This window comes from Malaclemys terrapin, chromosome 3 (assembly GCF_027887155.1).
Source record: "Malaclemys terrapin pileata isolate rMalTer1 chromosome 3, rMalTer1.hap1, whole genome shotgun sequence".
Lineage (NCBI taxonomy): Eukaryota > Metazoa > Chordata > Testudines > Emydidae > Malaclemys > Malaclemys terrapin.
In genome coordinates this window covers 126,127,031-126,152,556 of record NC_071507.1, presented here as the reverse complement: position 1 = coordinate 126,152,556, position 25,526 = coordinate 126,127,031, and the positions used below count along the sequence as shown (strand labels likewise).

Here is a 25,526-nt window from a genome sequence, read left to right as displayed (position 1 = left end):
ATTGCAGCTGTATAGTGAACGACTCAAATAGCACTGTGCAGGATTCCATGTAATTAAGAAACTTCGAGATCAGTTTGCTCCAACAAGTAAAAGACAAGCAGGGCTTTTTCTGACTTATGTATCAATACAAAATTAACTCCAATAGGTACATTTGTGCCGCTACACATCTACAGAGAGCAGCCAATCAACTGTTGGTACAAATCAAAAAAGTCTCTTCCATTATTACATTTTAATCTCATTACCACTGCAGGCAATCATATTATTTACTTTATAACAAATTGTACAACAACCCCATCATATTATTGCTATAAAAATGTTATTGCTTGTATTGCTTTTAGTTAGTTTAAAATTATGCTATTGTTGTTAAAAATGTAACAGCAGTTCCTTTCATGTCCATGCTCATCATGCATTGTCATTACATCCAATCAAAACCCCTAAGGTTAAAGCTTCTAATGTAAAATCTAAATTCCAAAATTTAATGCAAATAAAAATTTTAAAATGTTTGTTATACTAGTAGTACAAAGGGGGGGTTGTGGAAGCAAAGAAAAAACTAACAGGAAGGAGATGCAATGTATAACAGTTCGTTAGCAAGAGTCAGGCTAACTGTAACCCTAATAACGCGAGATTTGTAGAAGCGAGGAACGTGAGAGGCAAGTGGAAAAGAACTGTAAAAAGTTGTTGCGACCTTGTGTAAATAATGTGTAGATAATATGGAATGTAGACTAAGCGTCTACATTAGTAAGCAAAACAAGTTATCAAAATAACCTATGTATAAACAAAATGCAGCTGTTGCTCATTATTGTCTGTAACAAAAGATATAAATGCTTGCTGTAATTGTTTACCTGTTGAGAGACCTGTTTAGCTCTCTCCCTCTATGCAATTGATAGAAAAAAAAAAATAAAGTATCTGACTTGCTGTACCGAAACAAAAAGTGAGAACTCTGTTATTCTCCGACAAGGAGTATAACAAAGTCAGTGAAAATACTATTCAACTGTCGCTGTAAATAGTACCAAGAACAGTTTAATTATGTTTACATTTAGCTGTATTATAAAGCTAATGAAATATGAAATTAATCAAATAAACCAACAGTTTTCAAACTGTGGCTCGGGACCCCAAAGTTGGTCACAACCCCATTTTAATGGCATTGCCAGGGCCAGCGTTAGACTTTCTGGGGCCCGGGCTGAAGCCTGAGCCCACAACCCTGGACTGAAGCCGAAGCCTGTGGACTTCGGCCGGGGGCAGCGGGACTCTAGCTCTGGCTCCATCCCCCACCCAGGGTCATGTAGTAATAAAGCGGTGGCGGTGCAATCAAGCTTGAGAACTGCTGAAATAAACTGAAAGTTTATAAATAAACTGAAAGTGACAAGATATGAATCCTCTCCCTCAGGTATACCTAAGTATTTTTATTTTAGCGTAAAGTTCTCCATCTCATACATATACTAGAAGTTGGCTACAAATAGTGTTTTAACTTTGCACAAAATGTATGTACACGGATTATATCTAAGATCCCAATCCTGCAGACACGTATGTGCTTATCATTAGTACTGCAAGTATTCCCAAATCAATGGGACTGCTCAAAGTTAAGCACATTTAAGTATTTACAGGATCAGGGTGTGACACTCATCATGCCCAAAACTGCACTCTCATCATGCCCAAAACTTACCATGTAAATCCCCTGCCTCAGTGAAAAAGATTTGCTGTTGCCAAACTGGATGATGGCTCCCTGGCACACTTCTCAGGACTCTGATAGCCCTTTTAATTTTGTCTTCAAGGTAACACTTGGTGCACCCTAATTCCCAGCATTCCCCTGGAGTTACCAACCCTTGTCACTGGACACTCACAGGAAAATTACCAAATTCACTATCTCCAGTCACAATGTACACACCAACTTGTTTGAGCCAACTAAGTTCACACTTTGCTTAAATCTATTTATGATTAAACAGAAGTTTATTGAAAGAGATGAGATTTAAGTCAGTGGTTCTCAAACTTTTGTACTGGTGATCCCTTTCACATAGCAAGCTTCAGAGTGTGACCCCTCTTAAATATATAAAAGTGTTTTTAATTTATAACACCATTATAAATACCGAAGGCAAAGCAGGGTTTGGGGTAGAGGCTGACAGCTCACTACCTCCCATGTAATAACCTCACGACCCCCAGTTTGAGAACCCCCAACTTAAATGATACTGAGTAAGAATAATGGAAAATATATGGTTAAAAATAAAAATAGAAGTATTCCACACTAAGAAACTAAACCAAACTAACACGCTAAAATTGGTCTCAGACAAGTTTCTCACGTAAAGCAACCTCACAGCATCATCAATTTCAGAGCCAGGATCCAGTTTTCAGGGATACAAAAAGCTCTGTTCTTTTTGCTTCCTCAGTGATGAACAACAAAGTTTTGTGTCTCCTTATTTCCTGAAAGCTTGTTTTTATTTTATTTTATTGTTTAAAGACCAGAAATAAGACAACCCCTCCATCCCCATGTTTTCAGTTTCCAATATCTCCCCATGCTGATTTCATATTCCCCTCAGCCCCCAGGCTTTTTCTGTTGACTCACATGCGATTGCAGCTCCCATTGGTTTTGGCATTTACAATGCTTGATTTTACATCAGAGACCTACACAGACAGGTAAATTAACATTCCATTGTCTGGGAGACCCTTGTTTATCAACCCTGCCTGGTTACATAATTTAAACATAAACATAACTTCTTGTTGTGGAATCTCCATCTCTGGAGATATTTAAGAGTAGGTTAGATAATGTCTATGTGGGATGGTCTAGACAATATTGGGTCCTGCCATGAGGGCAGGGGACTGCACTCGATGACCTCTCGAGGTCCCTTCCAGTCCTAGAATCTATGAATACCACCAATACCTATACCTCACAATGCTTACGATGACCAACAGGATGTAAGCTTTAATTTGATCTCACACAACATTCTTTATAAATAAAGCTAATGTTAAAAAAATTAGCTAATATATAGGTTGAGAATAGAGGCTCTGTACATCTGGGTATAGTGCTTAGATTATCCACAAATACAAAGTTTGTTTTTAAAAGTCATATGATACTTAGAGTACATAATCAGCAATAATCCAAATTTCAGTGAATAGATTTAACAATGCAGTTTCGATATTTAGAATCCAAATACTCGGGTACATCACTCACGAAAAGTTGTACGAAGATTTGTTTGTGGAAAGCAAAATATATCAATGAGTGGAGATTGTCCCTCAGTAATTGAGAATTAGGTAGGTTGTCCATGTATACTGAAGTGTACATGGAATGAACTATACATGAAGTAACTGAAATACAATCCATGAGGAAAGTATTTCAGTTACTTTCCTGACTGCGCTTCTCATCGGCACTCCAGCTCATCCCTGCTGGTATTGCTGATGTCCAGTGATGTGTTCTATGTAGATGTGCCTTGACCACCTGATGGCGTCCGACACCATGAGTTGCTGCATCAGCCGAGTGTAGGGTTGACCGATTCTGCATTTTCTCAGTACTCGTTCGTTAGGTAGAGAAATATGCCCCTCTGGCCGAAACCTTGAGAGTTTAGGGTTACCAGTCCAAACACACGCACTGCACCCAAGGCTCCGACGAGCCGTGTGTGTGTCTGAACCTGGTAACCCTTAGCTCTCAAGGTTTTGGCCAGAGGGGCATATTTCTCTACCTTTTGAGCTCGGGCATTGTGAAGGTCGGGAACCTGTTCTCGAATAGCAACGTGTTCAGTGTAGTGAGTTTGTCAGGCCTGATAGGAATTGCTGATACATACCACCAATGGGCTTCTGACACAGGGGGGCCTAAATTACTTTGTACTTTTGCTTTTGAAATGAGCTGCTTAGTTTTATTTACCATTTATAGTTCTTAGCAGTACTTTGGCCACTGTTTACTGACAGTAATTTTTTTGTAACTACAGTCTGGTAATTGTTAGGGAACAAATGCTTTAATGCATAACACTGAACACCAAATCAGTTTTACCTTCACAATTCAGAGAAATCATGCTAGTTTTGCTTAGTTCAAAGGGACAAACTTAAGCACCAAAAACTCTTCGTTACAGTGTTCTCTGTCTAGAATAAAGAGCTCCGAATTAAACAGATACACATATGGTTTGTTTGCCCCCCCCCTTTTTTTTTTTAAATAAAGAGGACCATAAACTCCAGATGAGGGAGAAAGAAATGAATGCAAATACTCCTGTACTTGTACCACAGAAGCAGTGCAAAATCGTTTGATCACAGTTTGAGAGAATAGTTTTTTTTTTTTTTTTTTTTTTTAAAAAAAGCACCCACAGAAATTAGAATTTACACAGGCTAACTATAGTCATTTTAAGTTTCAGAAAACCAGAACAGAACTAAAAATAAGCTTACTAAAAAAACTGACAGATTTTATAAACACTAAGATTATCAAGGCAATTCTCAAAGAATATCTTAATTGTGTACATTTTAGCTAATCTGTTAGTTTAAAATATACTAGAAGGTGCAGACCAACTCATTGCTGCAGATCTTGTTAATCTAGAAACTGTTTTCCTACTCAGGCTGGGCAAAGTTCACTACAATGCAGAGGGCCTACTGATGGACTTTTAAACCCTTAAATCCAGACCCTGCACTGAAGTGAATTTCACCTGTGATGCTAATGGGCTATTGCTCTGACCTGAGCAATAGCCCAATTAACTTGTGCACAAATATCAAAAGAATGTTAAGTGTACTAATTCACTCGAGTGTTAATTTCGTTCAAAGGAAGTGTGAATGACAGCAATCAACAGGTTACAAAAAAGTGAAGACTATTTACATTATGTATATTCCTGTACTTAATTAACCCTAGATCAAAAGGGTGTTTTAGTATTAAAATGAGAATTTACTTGTTGTGTAAGCTTCATGAAAACTAATGAAGGATTGTTATATGCTGTTACATTACAGTTCACATACCATATATCCCAGTAATTATGTTTACCCATTAAACACGATTGGAGCCTGGGAAATGTAAATGAAGATTACTAACTTCGAGGCAAGGGCCATTGAGTTCACAATGAAAATTCGAAAACTCAATGGGCATCCTCACACAGCAAACAAAGGAAAACCCACATGGGCGAGTTTGCTGTTCAAATTATCTTCTGTGAACAGGATCTAAGAAGCAGTTACTCACCTGTGCAGTAACTGACGTTCGAGATGAGTGTCCCTGTGGGTGCTCCACTCCAGGTGTTGATGCGCCCCCTGTACCTTCGCTCGGAGATTTTGACAACAGTACTTGTACTAGTCATGCACACGCAGAGCGTGCCTCAATAGTACCTATGCGTGACTGGCCTTCTCAGTTCCTTCTCTACAACGGAGACTGCCCCAACTCCGAAGTAGAGGGGAGGAGAGTAGGTAGTGGAGCACCCATAGGGACACTCGCACAGGCGAGTAACCTCCTCTTCTTTGAGAGATGTCCCTGTGGGTGCTCCACTCCAGGTGACTTAAAAGCAGTGCATCTCAAGGAGGTAGGGTCTTCGGATCTGGTAGGAATATGGTAGATAATACAGTTCTGCCCAACTGTGTATCAGTGAGAGGGCCTTGAATAAGGGCATAATGCTTAAATGTATGTTCAGAAGCCCATGTAGCTGCTTTACAAATGTCAGCCAGATGAACTTTGCATAGAAAAGCCACGGCAGTAGTTACAGCTCTAGCGGAGGCAGGAGGAGTTGCATCCTTTATTTGATAGCACAGATAGATACAATTAGAGATCCAGTTGGAAAGTCTCTGGGTAGAAATAGGTGTTCCTTTGGATCGCTCCGCAATGGAGACAGAGTCTGGAAGAGTTCCTAAAAGGTTTGGTTCTATCCAAATAAAAAGGACAGAGCCCTGCGTACATCCAATGTATGCATTGTGGATTCGAAGGAGTTTGCATGCAATTTGGGGAAGAAGGTTGGTAGGTGCATCGGTTCATTGATGTGAAAGGATGAATGCACTTTTGGAAGAAATTTGGGGTGTAGTCAGAGGGTAACTTTGTCCCTAAAAAATATTGTGTAAGGTGGGTCCGCCATGAGAGTTGCTATTTCTCCTGCACGTCTGGCAGAGGTAATTGCCACTAAAAATGCTGTTTTCATGGAGAGGTGTAAGAGAGCATGTGGCTAGTGGCTTGAAAGGTTGTTGAGTCAAGCATGTTAATACTAAATGGAGGTCCCATGGTGAGGTAGGCTGTTTAACGTCCGGGGATGGGGATTGGAGCCCTTTGAAAAAATGCTTGGTGATTGGATGGGCAAAAACAGAGGTATCGTCGATCTTGTGGTTGTAATAGCAGCTAAGTGGACTTTCACGGAGCTGAAAGAAAAGCCAGATTGCTTAAGGTCTAAGAAGTAGTCAAGTATTAGCGGAAGAGGTATGGAAGTGGGAGGAGTTTGTTTGGTCGAGCACCACTGTGTGAATCACTTCCACTTTCGGAGATGGGTGGTGTGAGTAGATTGTGTTCTGCTGTGTAAGAGTACTCTTTGAACCTGTTCTGAGCATGCTAGTTCATTTTGTGATAACCATGTGGGAACCAAACTTTGAGGTAAAGCATGGATAGGCTGGAGTGGAGAAATCTCCCGTGGTGCTGTGATAAGAGGTTTGGATTGAGGGGCTGTGGAATCGGTGGGCAAATTGACATTCTGGTGAGGAACGGTTATCATGGTTGTCTGGGCCACGACAGGGCAATCAGAATTACCGTGGCACGATCTGTCCGTATCTTTGTCAGAACCCTGTGGAGAAGTGGTATCAGGGGAAATGTTTATTTGTAGGCCAAGGGACAGGAAGCATTCAATGGTCAGCTGTGTGGATCGAAGTGCTTCGTTGAGTGTTGAGGCTCTGAGGCGGCAGTCATTGAGGTAAGGGATTATAATAAACCCTCCCCTTTTCAGTGATGACAGCGAGGAATTTGGAAAACACATGGGGGGAGGGGAAGAGTGGATATGCCGAAGGGCAGCACTCTGTATTGAAAATGTGTTGAACCTAGGGTAAAGCAAAGAAAACGTCTGTGGGCCGGATGTATAGTCACATGAAAATAGGCATCCTGTAGGTCGAGGGCTGAAAACGCATCGCCCTGCTCCAGCGCTAGGATTATGGTGGTGAGGGTAACCATTTTGAACTTTTGCTTTTTGATGAATTTGTTGAGCTGTTGAGGTCGAGAATCAGTCGCCACCCCTGTTTTTTCTGTTAAAAAGTAATGGGAATAGAAACCTTTTCCTCTGATGTTCGGGCACGATTTCCACTGCTCCCAATTGAAGGAGATGTTGTACCTCTTGGAGGAGCAGTTGCTCATGAGAGGGGTCCCTGAAGAGGAACGGGGTGTGGGGGGGAAATGTGTGGGAGGCAAGGATAGGAAAGGGATGGAATAGCCAATTGTGACGACCTCTATAGCCCATTTGTTGGTGCTAATGTTCTACCATTGATGGAAGAATGGGCATAGGCAGTGTCCAAAAATAGGGGCAGGCAATGTCAGCGCTGAAGTGGGAATATAGTGTTTTATAAACCCTCGACCAAGGCTTCAAATTTGCTTATTAGTCGGAGGGGGTTGAGATGCTGCTGACAAGTTGGGACAGCAGTGTTGACACCTGTGTCTCTGGCATTGTTGTTGTTACTCATGTGGTCTAGGAGATTGATGGGAGTATGTGGAGTAACGTGGACACTGGTAAGGTTGGTATCTATATAGTCTCCTTCTGGTTGCACAGGTTTGGATTCCTAGAGACCGGAGCATTGCCCTTGAGTCCTTCATGGAATGAAGTACATCATTCGTTGTGGAAGCAGAGTTTGTCGCCATCGAAGGGGAGATCCTCAATAGTATTTTGGACCTCCCAAGGAAGAGGACAAGAGCCATGAATCTTGGCGCATGACAACTGCTGTGGCAGTGGATCTTGCTGCAGTATTGGCTGCATCAAGGGCAGCCGGAAGAGCAGTACGGGAGATGATTTGTCCCTCAGAAACTATGGCTGTAAATTGTTGCTTTTTTCTCTCTGGAATGTCAGCAATAAATTCCATCAGTTTACCATAGTTTGTGGTCATATTTTGCCAAAACGGCTGTATAATTAGCTATTCAGAATTGTAATGTGGAAGACGCATACACCTTACACCCGAGCAGATCTAATTGCTTACTGTCCTTGTCAGATGGGGTGGAGTGGGGGAAACTGGTGTTTGTTCTTTTGGTTAACTGCTTCTACCACCAGCAAATTTGGCACTGGATGGGTGAAAAAGAATTCAGAACCCTTGGAAGGGATAAAATATTTCTCATCTGCTCTCTTGCAGACAGGTAGGCTTGCAGACTGTTTGCCAGACGGCTTTGGCAGGTTCCACGATGGCTGCCAAATGTTATAGGTAATGCAATTCTGGAAGAAGTAGATGGTTGCAGAATGTTGGTTAGCTCATGTTGTTGTTGTTCAGGAATTTCTTCCAAGTTAATCCTTAGCTCATTGGCAACTCTTTTAAAGAGGTCCTGAAATTTTGAAAAATCATCCAAGGACGTCAGAGGAGGATGAAGTATTGCTTCGTCTGGTGTAACTACTGGGTCTATTGGGTTGGAGAAGGTACACGGTGATTGTTCCTGCAGGTGTGAAGCGGCTGCCTGATGTTGTGACTCAATGGCAGATTTGTCTACTGGCGGTACCAAGCAAGTCTTGCCCCTGCCTCTGGTGGCATATCGAGTGTGATCCCGAGTATAAGGTGTCCATTTTATGCATTGGGAGTGGCCATCGGAGATGGGAATGGCATTGTGGCAAGAAGAGCAGCGCTTAAAGCCTGGGGAGCCAGGCATGTCAGAAGCGGCTGCCGCTGACAGGAAAGAGAAAAAAGGATTTTGTTTGTTTATTTTTTATTTTTAATAGAGAGAAGGAGATGGGGAAGTTGTATCAAACTACTATTGGGAAGCTAAGCTAACAAGGACATTATTTTAAAACAAGGCGAGAGAAAATTCTCTGTCAAGTCTGCTGAGCTCCATTTCTGGCCAGGGACAGTAGAGAAGGAACTGAGGAGACCGACTGCGCACGCATATTATTGAGGCATGCTCAGCGCGTGGGGCAGGCTCTGCGCATGCACGACCAGTACGAGTACTGCTGTCAAAATCTCTGAGCGAAGGCGCAGGGGCGCACCGACACCTGGAGTGGAGCACCCACAGGGATATCTCTTGAAGAAATACTGGTTTAAGGGAATGATCCTACATCTCTGAACTGTTTTAGATTCTAAACAAGGTAGAATACCAAACAAGTGGGCAGAGATCCCCAGAATTACTTTGGATAACCCTGAGGAACTTCTGGAAATCTAGCAGATTACTACAACTCTGTTAACATTTTGGACTTACAAACTTTGGCTCACCTGTTAATGTATTTTACCTGTTTTAACCTCACAACAACTTATTTCTTTTCTTATCTAACAGACCTTGTTTACTAGATAAATTTGCTGCCAGCATTGTCTTTGGTGTGAGACAGAGTATCCACTGACCTAGGATAAGTGACCGGCCCTTTGGGTTTGGGAGTAACCTAATGTAATGTGATATTTGGTATAAAGGGCCATCATCACAAAGTCCAGTTTGTCTGGGTGGCAAATGGGCTGGAGGGCCTAAGGGGACTGCCTGGGACTCCATGGTAAGGCTAATATACTGATCCAGGAGTTCACATTTGTTACTAACTTAGTAAAAATCTAATTATAAAATATACTACCAGTTTGGGGTGTCTGACCTGTTTTCTGACAGTCTGACCTGAGACTAGCACTCTCAGTTGTGAGCTACTCCAAACAGCGAGGCACACACACTTTAAGAATTAGTTGCGACATATACAAGAATCAGACAAATTCTGGATATTCTGCCTCTCACTCAAATTGTCATGCACAAGTTTATTTGCAGCAGCAGAAGTGAGTTAGTTTTCCTGAAGAACTGACAGGTCTATTGAAACAATTTCCTGAAGCTCAGTCATTTGTTTGAACACTGACTTTTCACTTGTAGGACAGTTTTTCTTGTCTGGCAGTCAACTTGCAGATTGGTCTTTCCAATCAGAGAGCGTGCTCTGAAAAGACTGTCTGCCTAATAAAGTGGTCTCCAATCAGATGCTATAACTGTTTCTCCTCCCTCCCAGCTTTATAGTATACTACCACAGCAACATGAAGGGAATTTAGCAACATGACCTGACTCCATTAGTTCAAGCCTTTAGAATCTTAACATGCAGAGTTTCAACAAGTTCATATACAGTCTTCTCTCTATCATCTCAAAGCAATGGGTTGTAACATATCCCCATAAGCACAGAATTCAGAAGTCTGATCTATGAGACCCAGTATGTTCTCACAACTACTCACTCCAGTTTTAAGAACAGATTATCCGAACTACTCTTTTTAAATGTAAAAATTCTCGCAGCCCCCATTGGACTGGAACGGCGAACCGCAGCCAGTGAGAGCTGCGATCAGCCAAACCTGCGGACACTGCAGGTAAACAAACCGTCCCGGCCCGCCGCGGATTTCCCTGACGGGTCATGTGCCAAAGGTTGCAGATCCCTAGTGTAGGCATCGCCTCAGTCTGCCTCAGGCTCCTGTGTGGGAGAAGAGATCCTGGCTTTCAGGGGAGATCTTCTCTTTCTCAAAGTTGTGGATGACCTTAGGGTCCACAGCCTCACTACCTTCGGTGCTGTCCACAAGAAACTGAGCTTCAATTATGGCCTCCCAGGAGGCCATAATATGCTCTCCCAACTCCTTGAAGTAGGGACGGGTAGTTGGAGTGTTGCTAGACATCCTGTTACTGTCTTACTTTTGTAAGCCTGACAGAGGTCCTTGCTTTGGCGTAGTATTGACATTGTTCCAGAAGTGACTGTTCACAGGCATTTGCTAAGCAGTAAGGGCATATGTATGCTTATTATGATGGCTGTCATTGGTTAAGGCAAGCTACACCATCTCTTTCCCCCAAATGCGGAGAGAATCCAGTACATCTGCATGACTCCAGGCAGCTGCATATGGCATGGCCACTCTAACAGTGTTACATGATGTGATATGCAACTCCAGGAGTTTGCAATCACATACGGAAATGATCTTGCCTGCAAACAAGCGTTTAAATGAGGGAGGTGACATCCTGTCAAGGTGACCCCAGAACAGTAGAAGGTACACAAGGAAACAGGCAAGACAGGCCTGGCATGAAAAGATGCTGGGTGGGATAATTGGAATATCAAGTCATGGTGAAATAAAATGCACCAACAAATCTTTACTCTGCACTAACTCATTCCACAATTAGCATAATCTACTTTGGAAGTGGATTAAGTTAATTGCAATAACTGGCCATATAATTCATAGGATGGGATGGGATTGTGTGTACAGTGGTAATTTTTTATTAAAAAGAACAGAACCAAGACACTTCACGAAAACCTCCCTGTGTAGACAAGTCCTAAGGAAAACTATTCAAAGACAGACACATGCCTGACATACTTTTCTTATACAAGCAAACACTCCATACACAAGCATAATAAAAAGAGGCTTTTATGACCTCCTTGATGCCAATGAATTTGCTTCATCTAGTAAATGAGAAACTTTAGGTATCTCACGAAGCAGACTGTTTGATGTTGCTTAAGAGGTTTAGAAGCTTCTCTCCACCAGGAAGATTAAGATCAATACCCATATAATACTTGTAGCCTCTGCCAGCCTCAGAAACAGGAGCTCTCGTTTAGGCAAGTCATAGCTTGTCTTCAATACTTTTTTCAGTACTGATAGTACCAAGAGCACCTAACAAGCAAATATTGCTGCAACAATTTTCAGCATTAGTATATGGATAGAATGGCAACAGGACTTTTTAGGAGAAGCTCTAATAGCAGACCACTAATTCTCTTCCCCGGCCACTTTGAATGATTGGGAAGACACAGAAAATACATTCAAACTGGTTTGGTGGAAGAAAATGCAGAAAAAAAACACATTAAAATACATATGTTCATTTACTAAACAGTGGAGTACTAAGTGAACAGAAGTTGTGCTGGATTTTTTCATGTTTGATCTGTAAAGAGATTAGCATTTACCAGTTGAGTTTGTTTTTTAGCCTAGAAAGAGAGGATATGTAAACAAATCCTTCCTGAACAGATTATGAATGTAATCTGGGGGAAGCTTCCGCTATTACTGAATGACTGCAAGCAACGTACGGAAATATGAAAATATTAGACAGTACCATCAGTGCACCAGCATCTCTAAGCTTGGCAGTACATGGCCCCAGCACCTCTGGGCTTGCCACGCCAGTTATGAAAGAAAAAAAATTGCTTGAGCCCAGTCACCTCTTTAATTACAAATTAAGCATTAAATATACAGTAGCAGGGTCAATTTAAACTACCCAAATAATATACTGAAATATCCTGAAGGAAAATCCTGTTATCCAGCAACACCACTTAACTTTTTTCTACCACTTTTCATTAAAAGCTCAGTGGCTAACAAAGGAAAGCAACATTACCCTCATCTTGAATAGGGGAAACTGAGGCAGAGTAGTTTGTCTACGGTTACACAGTAAGTAATTGAAAGAGTTTGGAATAGCATCAAGGTCTCCTCAATCCTGTCCTAGCACCACATTCACTGGGCTAAACTGCCTTGACAACCAAAGACCCAGTCCAGAAATGTTATTCACTCCCTGTAAGCCTGGCTTAATCATGTGCAATGAGTAGCCAGCACATCTGAACTGCTCAAAGTAAATGAGAATGACACCTGTTTACCTTGGCACCACAGGAGAAATCTAGCAACGGGTAAGGTGAACACTTCTTCTGATGTTCAACAGAACCTGAGAGGCAACATCCTTCCTAATCAATCACCTAAGGCAATGGCTCTCAACTTTTCCAGACTACTGTACCCCTTTCACAAGTCTGATTTGTCTTATGTCCAAGTTACACCTCACTTAAAAAGTACTTGCTTACAAAATCAGGCATAAAAATACAAAGGTGTCACAGCACATTACTGAAAAATTGATTACTTTCTCATTTTTACCATGTAATTATAAAATAAAATTAGAACATATTGTATTTACATTTCAGTGTATAGTATATAGAGCAGTATAAACAAGTCACTGTCTGTACAAAATTTTAGTTTATACTGACTTTGCTAGTGCTTTTTATATAGCCTGTCATAAAATTAGACAAATATCTAGATGAGCTGATGTACCCCTGGAAGACCTCTGCGTAGGCCCTAGGTAACAAAATGGAGGAACTGGAGCTCCTGGTCCAGGAAATGAAACCAGATATCGTAGGAATAACTGAAACGTGGTGGAACGGCAGTCACGACTGGAATACAGGTATGGAAGGGTATGCGCTGTTTAGGAACGACCGGAACAAAGGTAAAGGTGGGGGGGTGGCATTGTATGTCAATAGTGAGATAAGCTGTAAAGAAATAATAGTTGATGGAATAGATAAGACAGAGTCCGTCTGGGCAATACTCACACTGGGTAAAAGAACTACTAGAGCCTCTCCAGGGATAGTGCTTGGAGTGTGCTATAGACCACCGGGATCAACCCAGGATATGGATAAAGAACTATTTAATGTGTTTAGGGAAGTAAATACTAATAGGAACTGTGTAATTATGGGGGACTTTAACTTCCCAGATATAGATTGGGGAACAAATGCTAGTAGCAATAATAGGGCTCAGATGTTCCTAGATGCGCTTGCTGATCAATTCCTTCATCAAGTGGTAGCTGAACCGACGAGGGGGGAGGCCGATTTGGTTTTGGTGAGTAGTGAGGACCTCGTCGAGGAAGTGGTTGTAGGGGACAACTTGGGCTCCAGTGATCATGAGCTAATTCGGTTTAAATTAAACTGAAGGAGTAACAGAATTAAGTCAAAGACTAGGGTTTATAATTTTAAAAAGGCTAATTTTAACAAATTAAGGGGACTGGTAAGGGAAGTGGATTGGGCAAACATATTAATGGATCTTAAGGCAGAAGAAGCCTGGGATTATTTTAAGTTAAAGCTGCATGAGCTGTCGGAGACCTGTATCCCAAAAAAGGGAAAAAGGTTAGTAAGCAAGAGATTTAGACCGAGCTGGATGAGCGACCGTCTAAAAGGGGCGATTAGAAAAAAACAGAAAGCGTACAAAGAGTGGAAGAGGGGAGGGATCAGTAAGGAAACTTACCTTAGTGAGGTCAGAGCACGTAGGGATAGAGTGAGAAAGGCCAAAAGCCGTGTAGAGTTGGACCTTGCGAGGGGAATTAAAAGCAATAGTAAGAGGTTTTACAGCCATATAAATAGGAAGAAAGCAAAGAAAGAAGAAGTGGGACTGCTGAAGACTATAGCTGGAGAGGAGATTAAGGATAATCTAGGCATGGCACAATATCTAAAACGAATATTTTGCATTGGTGTTCAATGAGGCCAATGAAGGGATTAGGAATATTAGCAGCATGACGGAGGGGGATACAGGAGGGGGGGGGATTACCGTATCCGAGGTAGAAACCAAACTTGAACACCTTAATGGGACTAAGTCGGGCGGACCAGATGATCTTCATCCGAGAATACTGAAGGAATTGGCACGAGAAATAGCAGGCCCCTTAGCGATAATTTTTAATGAATCCGTAAACTCAGGGGTTGTTCCCTTAGACTGGAGAATAGCTAATGTGGTTCCTATTTTCAAGAGAGGGGAAAAAAGTGACCCAGGTAACTACAGGCCTGTTAGTTTAACATCTGTAGTGTGCAAGGTCCTGGAGAAAATTCTGAAGGAGAAAGTAGTTGAGGGCCTTGAGGTCAGTGGCAATTGCGACAAATTACAACATGGTTTTACCAAAGGCAGATCGTGCCAAACCAATCTGATCTCCTTCTTCGAGAAAGTAACGGACTTATATTAGGTCCACCGCATTTCCCTTATCTAATACCTTGATTTCAGTAAAGCGTTTGATACTGTACCGCAAGAGGAATTACTGGTTAAACTGGAAAAGATGGGGATCGATATGAAAATCCAGAGGTGGATAAGGAACTGGTTAATGGGGAGACTGCAGCGGGTCGTATTGAAGGGTGAACTGTCAGGTTGGAGGGAGGTCACCAGTGGAGTTCCTCAAGGTTCGGTTTTGGGACCCATTTTATTTAATCTATTTATTACTGACCTCGGAACCGATTGTAGGAGTGGGCTGATAAAGTTTGCGGATGACACAAAGCTCGGAGGTACTGCCAATTCGGAGGAGGATAGGGATATTCTGCAGGGAGACTTGAATGACCTTGTGAACTGGAGTATAAGAAATAGGATGAAATTTAATAGTGAAAAATGTAAGGTGATGCATTTAGCGATGACTAACAACAATTTTAGTTACAAGCTGGGGACGCGTCGATTAGAAGTAACGGAGGAGGAGAAAGACCTCGGGGTTCTTGTAGACCGCAGGATGACTATGAGTCGACAGTGTGACGTGGCGGTGAAAAAAGCCAATGCGGTCTTGGGATGCATTAGGCGAGGTACATCTAGTAGGGATAAGGAGGTGTTGCTTCCGTTGTACAAGGCACTGGTGAGACCTCATTTGGAGTACTGTGTGCAGTTCTGGTCTCCCATGTTTAAAAAAGATGAACTCAAACTGGAAGGGGTACAGAGAAGGGCCACTAGGATGATCAGAGGAATGGAAAACCTGTCATATGAAAGGAGACTAGAGGAGCTCGGGTTGTTTAGCCTGACCAAACGAAGGCTGAGGGAGGATATGATTGCTTTCTTTAAATATATCAGAGGGATAAATACCAGGGAGGGAGAGGAATTATTCCAGCTCAGTACTAATGTGGACACGAGAACGAATGGATATAAACTGGCCGTGGGGAAGTTTAGGCTTGAAATTAGACGAAGGTTTCTGACCGTCAGAGGGGTGAAATATTGGAACAGCCTTCCGAGGGAAACGGTGGGGGCGAAGGACCTGTCTGGTTTTAAGATTAAGCTAGATAAGTTTATGGAGGGAATGGTTTAATGGGATAACATGATTTTAGTCAAAGGAACAGCGTGCCATGGCAGGTAAATAGTATAATGGCTAATTAGGGTCAGGCTGGAGAATCTTGCCTACGTGCTCGGGGTTTTACTGATCGCCATATTTGGGGTCGGGAAGGAATTTTCCTCCAGGGTAGATTGGCAGAGGCCCTGGAGGTTTTTCGCCTTCCTCCGCAGCATGGGGCAGGGATCGCTAGCAGGAGGATTCTCTGCTAATTGAAGTCTCTAAGCCACAGGATTTGGGGACTTCAACAGCAGAGTCAAGGGAAAGGGTAGGGACGGCTTTGTGGCCTGCATCATGCGGGAGGTCAGACCAGATGATCATAATGGTCCCTTCTGACCTTAAAGTCTATGAGGAGTACACATACCCCTGGCTGAGAACCACTTACCTAAGGTATGTCTACACAGCTCATGGAAACAAGCCTCCCAGCCCAGGTCAACTGACTCTGGGCTAGCACTCTAAAAATCAGTGTGAAAACAGCACTTTAAAGTTGTGGCTCAGGCTGGAAGCTCAGCCTCTGAAACCTACAAGGGGGGGGGGGGGGGGAGGAGAAGAGATAGGTTTCAGAGCCCAAGCTGTAATTTCAAAGCACTGTCTACATATTTTTAGAGCACCCCACAACCAAAGTCTGTTGAGCCAAATTGGAGAGCTTGCTTCTGCAAGCTATCTATCCCAGGTGCTGTGGAGGAGGGAAAGGGCTGGGCATCTACTCCAGCTACAGCCAGATGCTCCCAGACCACCTATGCATGGGTCTGAATTAAGGGAGCTTCCCATGCAGGGGCTTAGGGAGAGAGGGACATACTCCTCCTCATTTCCTGGCTCCATGCAGGGGCCTAGGGAAATCATGGGGTTTCTCTTCAGCAGTCACCCACATTATCAGTTCCTGTTATTCATGAACTATACAGAAGTCTGGGTGAGTAACAGAGACTCCCTAATCTTCCCAGTCCACTAGCTCCCCTCCGCCCTCATTCAGTGGGCTGAGAAGCAGAAGCAAAGGCTTGCCTAGACCTCCCCCCCCAGTTTCTCTCTCTACTCCCCAGGCTTATGCAGAGGTCCCAGAAAGAGAAGATATCCTCCTGGCCCCAAACTCAGAAAAACACATCAGGTCTGTTGCTAAGTTACATGTAAATACTAGGGAAAACCATGCATGTGAGCTCCCCCAAAAAACAGTTCATAGATCAATGCAAATAATCACAAACAATACAGTGCAATTGACTATATGCAAAGAACTACAAATGCATAAAGTAACATTGAAAAAAATTCTTTCAGATATATTAATCTTAGGTGTTTCTTGTAGTAGAAGCAGTATGTAAATCATTCAGATGCAAACGTAATTCAAGGTCATGTTGTCCCTCTAATATTTTTATTTAAACAGCAACATTTTAATAAAAGTATTCCACTTGGGTTGAAATTATTTCCTGTTACGTTATACATTATATCTGGCTTCTGACTAGTCAGTTTCAAAGCAGAAAGAAAAGTGGTTTAGTTTGCTAGTATTTTCCAGGTGACATGTCAATTCTCAGCAAGAACGAGCACTCAAATTAAGTTTGTTTGCAATAAAAGTTTACGTGTCAAAAAAGGGCTTCTTTCTTCTGAGTTTTCAGATTGCTGAAGTAAGCAAAATAGGTGGAGCTGTCTGATTAAGTACAAAAAGAATATTCTCGTGTTACGTCTTCTACAACAACATACAAGAAAATTAAGATACTGCAAATGAATATTTAAAACTAATTAGTAGGAATTTAAATTAAACACAGTAACTTCTTTAACAGACTATCACAGACAAGAACATTAATGAAGCAAGTTTTAAATAACTCCGAATTCATTTGTATTTGAAAGCAATTCTTTATAAAGAATGACTTCCATATTGTGCAATACTATATTACTAGAGTTTAATAGAGAAATTAAGAACAGAGATCAGTATCATTTCATGTCCTATAATATGATTAATAGACCTTTAGAATTAAAAGTTCAGATGTTATTCCTATAAAACGTCAAACCATTTTTAATTTCACGGAGCTATTTACTCCTTTGTTAATCTAAAAATAGCAAGTTTCACAGGTAAACTGAATGTTTCATAAAGCATTTATTTTTATCTTCATGATGGGGGACTTGGGCCAAAATGGTGCTTGATAATGGGTATGTAATATTTTCCTTAGTTTCACAGCCAGCAAACCACAGTCTACAAAATGGAAGAAATAATCCAGTCCTGATCTCCCAGTAATACTGTTCCAAAACAACCACAAAAGCAATGTTTTCCTATGAGTATTATACAATTTTGATGCAAAACTCATTATGGGTCATTCAGGGAGGCTGTTGTGGCCTCCCGCACATACCTATTGGACAACAAAGGCCATTTAGTGGAATTTACTCTGAAGTTTTATTAACATCTACAGGTACTGCCACCAAATTCAACTTTTAGTTTTAGATGAAAATAAGGATATCTCCGCAAGACTCTCCTCTAAAATATTAGTGGCTTCTTGAAGGGACTGACAAACTAATTCGATTTTCCCCCTCACTTCCCCAAATTACTGCTTCAAAAGATTAGAGACAGTAATAATCAAATAGAAAAAGAACAAAAAGGTCCCATATTTGTTGAAATCTAACAAAATTATGGATAGATTTATAGGCATAAAAAATGAATCAGAACCCCAGGCTTCCAAGGTAATTACCAAAACACTGAAAAGAAACACATTTGTAGAATAAGTGAGAACAAAGAAGTGGGTATTAGTTTGTGAGAGATTTCACTTTCTCTTAACTAAGTTCGCTATGAGATCTTTATTGTAGCCTCTTTCTTTAGGAGCCAGCAGTCTGCTATCTTATAGCCCTTTCATCTATCATCCATTATCTATTTTTTTAATCACAATAGCTTATATATGATCATGTGACTTCTTGATTTGGATCGATTACATCCAAACTCTTAGCAAACTGATAACATTCTTCCAGATAGTTTCTTGGCTTTTTAAAGGCCCATAGCAAAATCCCCAAACAGGGTTTAAATTTTCAAACTCTTCAGAAACTTTCATAATTCCGTAAGTTTTAAGACCAGAAAGGACCATTAGATCATATCTCAGACCATAGAACTTCACCCAGTCAACCCTGTATTGTGCCCAATAATTTGTGTTTCAGTAAAATGTATCTTTGAGAAAGTCATCTAGTCAGGTTTCTTTCAATGGTTAATTACCCTCAGTGTTAAAAGGTTGGGCCTTATTCCAGAATTTTTTTACTGGAGAAAAATACTGATCTAACAATATTTCAATCTTACACTTGATGACCTTTCAAGGTCCCTTCCAGTTCTAGGAGATGGGATATCTCCATTAATTCTAATTCTAATTCTTTGGATCTAATTTAGCTTATCATTAACAAATTAAACAAATAAGTGTTAATATGAGGATATCTGAAAGTGATTCCTCATGCACCATCTTGGATTTATCATTTTGATTCCCAAAATGTTGCTTTGATGAGAGCCAGAAGATCTAGGTTCTAAGTCCAGCTCTGCCACAGATTTTCTTTGTAGCCTAGTTCATGCCACCTAAACATTTGTGCCTCAATTTTCTCATCTGTAAAAAGTTAATAACTATTGCATAAAGGTAGTGTTTCTAAAGTGCTGTGATATCCTTTGGTGGAAGGATAACAATATTTATTAGCCATTTGTGAAGGTTTCAGAAGAGTCAAAACAAAGAAACTATGAAAGTTTCTATTCTTAACATGTCAGTTTTAGAGCTCGGTACTGTGAGACCATAACTTTAATGATAGAGGTTTAATTTAGTTCTTCTCAGGATCAAACCCTTGAGTCTTTGTGAATTTGTTTATCACCAACAATTATGATTATTTCTATTTGATTTGGGATTTATATTTTCATTTGTAACAGACTGACCTTATCAATCAACAGGGCCATCCCTAGACATTCTGGTGCCCTACGCAGCCCCACCCCCACCCCCGTGGGGGGCTGGCCTCAGCACAGGGGGCCTGAGCCAGCGGAGCGGGTTGGGGCCAAGTCGCTCCACTTCCTGATGCCTGGTGATTGTAGGGCGGGCCCGACCCCACTCTCACGGGGCCACAGGAAGTGGAGTGACCCGGTCCCAGCCCACTCCACTGGCTCCCAGACTTGGGGGGCTGGGGGAACTGCCCCCAGAACTCACCAGCAGCGCGGCTGGGAGCCGGCAGAGCAGAGTGGGCTGGGGCCAATCGCTCCACTTCCCGCCGCCCCAGGAGCTCAGGGGAAGGGGTGGAGTGGGGGCAGGGCTGGGGCAGAGCAGGGGTGGAAAGAGGCAGGGTGGTGCCCTAAATGTCCTGGTGCCCTACGCAGCTGCATATTTTGCATATGGGCAAGGATGGCCCTGTTAATCAAGATTATAGTTCAAAAATAAGCTTCAGAGGAGAAAGCATATTTTAAAAGATCTTGATATTTTCTAACAATCTTAAATCTGATGTTTGCCAACTAAAAATAAACAAGATTAGTATGGGAAAACATGTGAATGATTCTTGATTTTGTATTAACAAGACTGGCATAATCACAGCCCTTGTAACATCTGACAAATATATTAAAATAATTCAGGCATATATTGAGTCCCGGAGGTAACTTGTGTCCCAACAATAAACCCACTTTTCATTGTGAAAGCTTGCACAGGAATTCATTTGCAAAAGAAGCTGATTATGTCCAAGAGACAGCACTTCTCCCCATATAAAAAACGTTAAGTTCTTAGTAGAGGACTTCCTTTATCAAGGTTATATACTCGTTTGATACAACTAAACTGTGTTGCTATTTTAGTTATGTCAAATTATATAAAAAATTATTTAGAAGTTAATACTATTTTGCAGCTAATAATCTTAAGAACTTAACATAGTCATTCTATTAACGGACTGAACATCACAACAATCTAGAGAGTTAAAAACGAAAGCTTTTCTGTGTTTAACAGATGAAGATGCACTACAGCCTTATGGGGTTTTTTTCTGCATCACGACAACGCCAGTTACAAATGTGAGGCATTCTAAGGCGCTTTAGCGATAAGAAGTTGGAGAGGTGTCTGCTGAAAGGGGCACTGACTCTTACCTGAACATTGCTTAGGACAGACGCACTCTTCTCTCTCACGTCTCTAAAGGGGCATCTCTTGGAAAGCATGAGCAGGCGAGCCAGCATCTCATTCAATCTTTCCAGAGCTGTAGCAGAAGCCAAGTGTCCTTCCGATGACTCAGGAGGAGGATCCTCCTTTACAGGAGAAATTTGTGCTGTTCTCCTCAAAACAGCTTGTCGGATGTTTTCCAAGGCAGCGTCTCGGGTGCTGGCATCCCTGCTGCACAGCCCATCCCACCTCACCTCTCCCTCCTCCATCCTCCCTCGCTCTCTGATCGGCTCCAGGCCGCCCAAACCTTCACCGGCTTCGCCTCGTGTAGAAGTAACAACAACAGTTCGCGAAGAAAAATAAAGTGCGGGCCCAGCCCATGGATGTCACCACCGGCCCGCGGATGTCCCCCGCTTTGTCAGTTCTCGCCCTTAGAGCCGCCACGCGTCTCGCCTCCCCGGGCAGATGCTGCTCTCGGCGCAGGGGGCCCGGCCTCCCCTCACCATGGCAGAGCGGGGCCCGCGGGGCGGGAGCCGGCAGGTGAGGAGGGCTGCGGAGCTTTGCTCTTGCTGGAGCCTGGGCAGCCCCCCCGTCCCAGGCAGCGATGGTCCAGGCAGAGACGAGGGAGATTTCCAATCAGCGCGCAAGGCTCGGCCCCCGCTGCTGCAGAGCCAGGGAGCTTCCCATAGGGAGAAGCCGGGGGGCGGGGAGGAGAGAGACGGTGCTACCACCCAGGGTCCAGAGGACACGTCCCGGCTCCGGCGGTTCAGCCCCAGGGTGAGGGCGGCTCCCGGCCTCAGGGCAGGGTGCAGGCAGCGCCGCAGTCCTATCCTGGGAACGGCTGGGCGCTCGGGCCAGCTCCCCCTCGACGACAGCGGCGGCGGCAGCCGGAGCGATCTGCGCGAACCCCGCCCCCTTGTGCTCCGGGCTCTGCTAGGAGACCAGCGAGCGCACGTCCCGCCCCGCCCTGCCTCCCGCGAGGACAGCAGCCACGCCCAACCCTCGTCTAAGAAACTGTAAAATCCCAACCTGACCCGTTGCCGTTTGGTGACAGACAAGCCCTTTCAGCCAATCACGGTTCAGAGGCATAACTCGGAGCCAATCACGATAACGAAGAGACGGAGAATCGTGCTAGGGAGCCGCTCTCTGTTGCGAGGGCTACTGGGATTTGTAGTCCAGCCGAACTCCTGCGCCTGTTGAATAAAACTACAACTCCCAGCAGGCAATGTGCATAGCCCAGGCCATGGGCGGGGTAGAGGGCTGGGTATTGGGTAATAGTTGCCCTGATCCTGTTGTATCAGGGAGATCACAAAGATCAACGCAAATCCATTTCCAGTGCTGCTACTAGAGTGACCAGATAGCAAGTGTGAAAAATCAGGACAAAGGGTGGGGGATAATAGGTGCCTATATAAGAAAAAGCCCCCAAAATCAGGACTATCACTATAAAATCGGGACATCTGGTCACCTTAGCTCCTACCTCCTCTATACCCAGTGTCATGGCAAGGGTCAGGTAGACAGGGCTTTGTCACATTGGACAAGACACTTTACCTTTCTATGCCTGTGTCCTCATCTCCACCTCCTCTCCCCCCCCCCAAAAAAAAAAAAACGAACCTCTTGTGTGTCTGATTGGTTTGTAAACAATTCAGGGTAGAGAATGCCTCTTACTGTGTATTTAGAGAGTATTGTCCACTCCTGCCATTTTGGTTGTTTTCTTGAAGCCCAAACTCCTGGAATCATGTGATTATGTAAGGCTCTCTGCTTTCATTAAAAAATAAAAGATTCTAACCCACATGGTTAGGGAGGAAAGCTTGGAAACATTAATTCTAAATATTTAAAAACTAGAAGGTGAATAACCTAATATATATATATTTTAAAAAATTATAAACCAATTTCATGATTTTGGGGTCTCAACTCAGGATTATGAATGCTTAGGATTGGCATACACTACAGTTTTACAATGGGATAAACCTTGTTATTGTTATCTGAATTAAAATCTTGTTAAAATTGATGTGTGAACGTGCCCTTCATTTAAGATTGCTATAAGGAATAGTTAAAGGGCCCACATAAAATGCAAAATGGAGTCTGCCTAGAAAGTAGGACCATATGGCCAGAAGATTCTATGTATTGTTCTGACCAAGTAGGGATACGTGTGGGAAAAAGTATAGCTGGGAGAGCAAACAAGGAACTGGCAGAGACTCAGAGGCAGCAAGAAAGCCAAGCAGCAGCCTGTAAGTATGGCCCTAGGAGAAGTCTAGAGAAAGATGCTTTGGCTGTAAAACTGCCTTGGATGTTTGTTTGTTGCCACGATTGAAACTGGTCTTGCATGTTTTGTTTCTGATTTTTCTTCTCAAAAGTTCAGTATACAAAAGGAGAATGTGGTTCCTGTTATCCAAAGGTTGCTGAATCTTCAACAGTGGGATGATCATGGGGGGGAAATTGGTGGTGAGTCTTTAAAATTATGTATTTCTATACTATTCCATTTCATGGTCTCTTAGTTACATGAAAGAAAATCTACCCCATCTACTGGATAGCTTAAGAAGTATCCAGCGGAGCATGTTCTATGAGAAAACTTTTGGGGGGAAAGTAGTGTGTTTTAGAAACAAATTCTAAAGAAATAGTGAGGCCATCAGAAAGCAAAATAAAGCTGTTTCACCTGCCCGTAGCAGCAAGTTGCAACATCTAGACTCATCTTCCAATAGTCTCATTAAATATTTGAGACTTCAAAGGCAAAAACTATGCTGCTCTAAAAGATCTTATCATAGAAGTGTAGGGCTGGCAGGGCCCTGCATTAGGCGGGACCAAATATACCTACACCATCCCTGATAGGTGTTTATCTAGCCTGTTCTTAAAAACCCCAAATGATGGGGATTCCACAACCTCCCTTAGAAGCCTATTCCAGAGTTTAACTATCCTTATAGTTAGAAAGTTTTTCCTCTTATATATGACATTCCTATTAATATACCTCAGAATAAGTCAGTACTAGGAATAAATAGTCCCTAACTCATTAGTTCTTCATTATAATTGTCTTTACAAACCACCTACTCTTAGGGGCTTCTCTACATTGGCAGTTTACAGCACTTCAACTTTCTAGCTCGGCGTGTGGAAAGAACACCTGCTTGAGCACGGCAAGTTTCAGCACTGTAAAGCGCCAGTGTAGACAGTGCCCCAGCACTGGGAGCTACGCCCCTCGTGGAGGTGGTTTTATTAGAGCGCTGCACTGCGACCACACAAGGCATGTTAAAGCACTGCCATGGCAGCGCTTTAGCATTACTAGTGTAGACCACCCCCAATATGTCTTTCTCTTTGCTATTGCACTTCTGATTAATATAATTGTTTAACTCTTTTGTTATTACCACAGCCCTCCCACATGAAGATGGGTTCCCTCCTATTTTGAATGAGAATTGATTCCCATCCACCCTAACATACAACATCAGGGTTGGAAGGGACCTCAGGATATCATCTAGTCTAACCCCCTACTCAAAGCAGTACCAACCCCCAGACAGATTTTTGTCCCGGATCCCTAAATGGCCCCCTCAAGGAGTGAACTCACAACCCTGGGTTTAGCAGGCCAATGCTCAAACCACTGAGCTATCCCCGCTAACATCTGAGCCTTAATTTTCTAATGAGGCTCATGAGCCTAATTATTTTCTCCTGCTTACCAATCTGCCAGGATACTCAGACTTTCCTTACACTCCAGAAGGCTTCCAGTACTGCTTCTGCTCTAATTGGCAAATGCAAATTATTGTGGGGTGAAATAGAAGAGGGCCAGGTGAGTAAACAGCAGATGGAAGATAGCATGGTGATATCAGTAGCACAGCAGGCCTGAATGCTAGAAAACAAACACACTAGGAAAGGAGATATTTATATTTTTCTGCTGGGGGTGATGTATGTGCTTAAATGCCAATCAGCTTTAAGAGTATACAGCACCTCTCAGGAGTGGGCCCTAAGTATTAGAGGAAGAAATTAAATAGAGCTTCTAATGAGTGGGAAGAAACTGCTCCTTTATTTCATTGCAAATAACATTTTGTTGCTAGTGAATGCAGAACAAGATATGCAAAAAAGGGGATTGGAAGAAGAAGAAAAAATAATTGAGAGAGGAGGAGGCGAGAGAATAACGGGGAAAATGGATGATGGAAATGGGAGTGATTGGAGGGAGGAGTTATGAGAAGGATTTATTAGGAAGAAGAAACATGGTATTTTATTAATGTATATGCTTGTTCTTTGTAGACAACTCTTATTTCCTCATTGTAGTGGGGTTATATTTAATTATTGAGTGATTTAAGGAAAGGAAATTTAACTGTGGATAATGTATCCTAGTCTATCCTATGTCTGTCTAGTTGCATGCTAATATGGCAATTGCTAATAAATCTAAGTTTGTAACCTAGTCCCTGTAACTGCTAAACTCAGCTCTTAGCTGTGTAGAAGAGTTTCACTTAAGTTACTTGAATGCTATTTTCCTACAGCCCCTAGGACCTGATTTTATGAAGTACTTATTTCTGAAAAACCATACTAAATGTGGAATTGGGCCTATTGACTTCAATTATATAGCAAAACTCTAACTTAAATGGGTGGAGGATTTGGCTCAATGGATA

At 42.5% G+C, this 25,526-nt stretch overlaps 1 protein-coding gene across 4 annotated transcripts in view; it reads right to left on the bottom strand.

The window, feature by feature from the left end:
* SESN1 (sestrin 1) overlaps window positions 1-21,854 on the bottom strand; it is a 127,555-nt gene extending 105,701 nt beyond the window's left edge. For 2 of the 4 annotated variants that reach the window (XM_054021739.1, XM_054021742.1), the window contains exon 1: window positions 20,925-21,851. In XM_054021739.1, the coding sequence (XP_053877714.1) occupies window positions 20,925-21,203 (279 nt within the window). In that variant the 5' untranslated portion in view covers window positions 21,204-21,851. Of the gene's footprint in view, window positions 1-20,924 lie in introns of all 4 variants that reach the window. The other 2 variants (XM_054021743.1, XM_054021740.1) reach the window with 2 other exon arrangements.
* Between the last annotated feature and the right edge of the window lie 3,672 nt (window positions 21,855-25,526).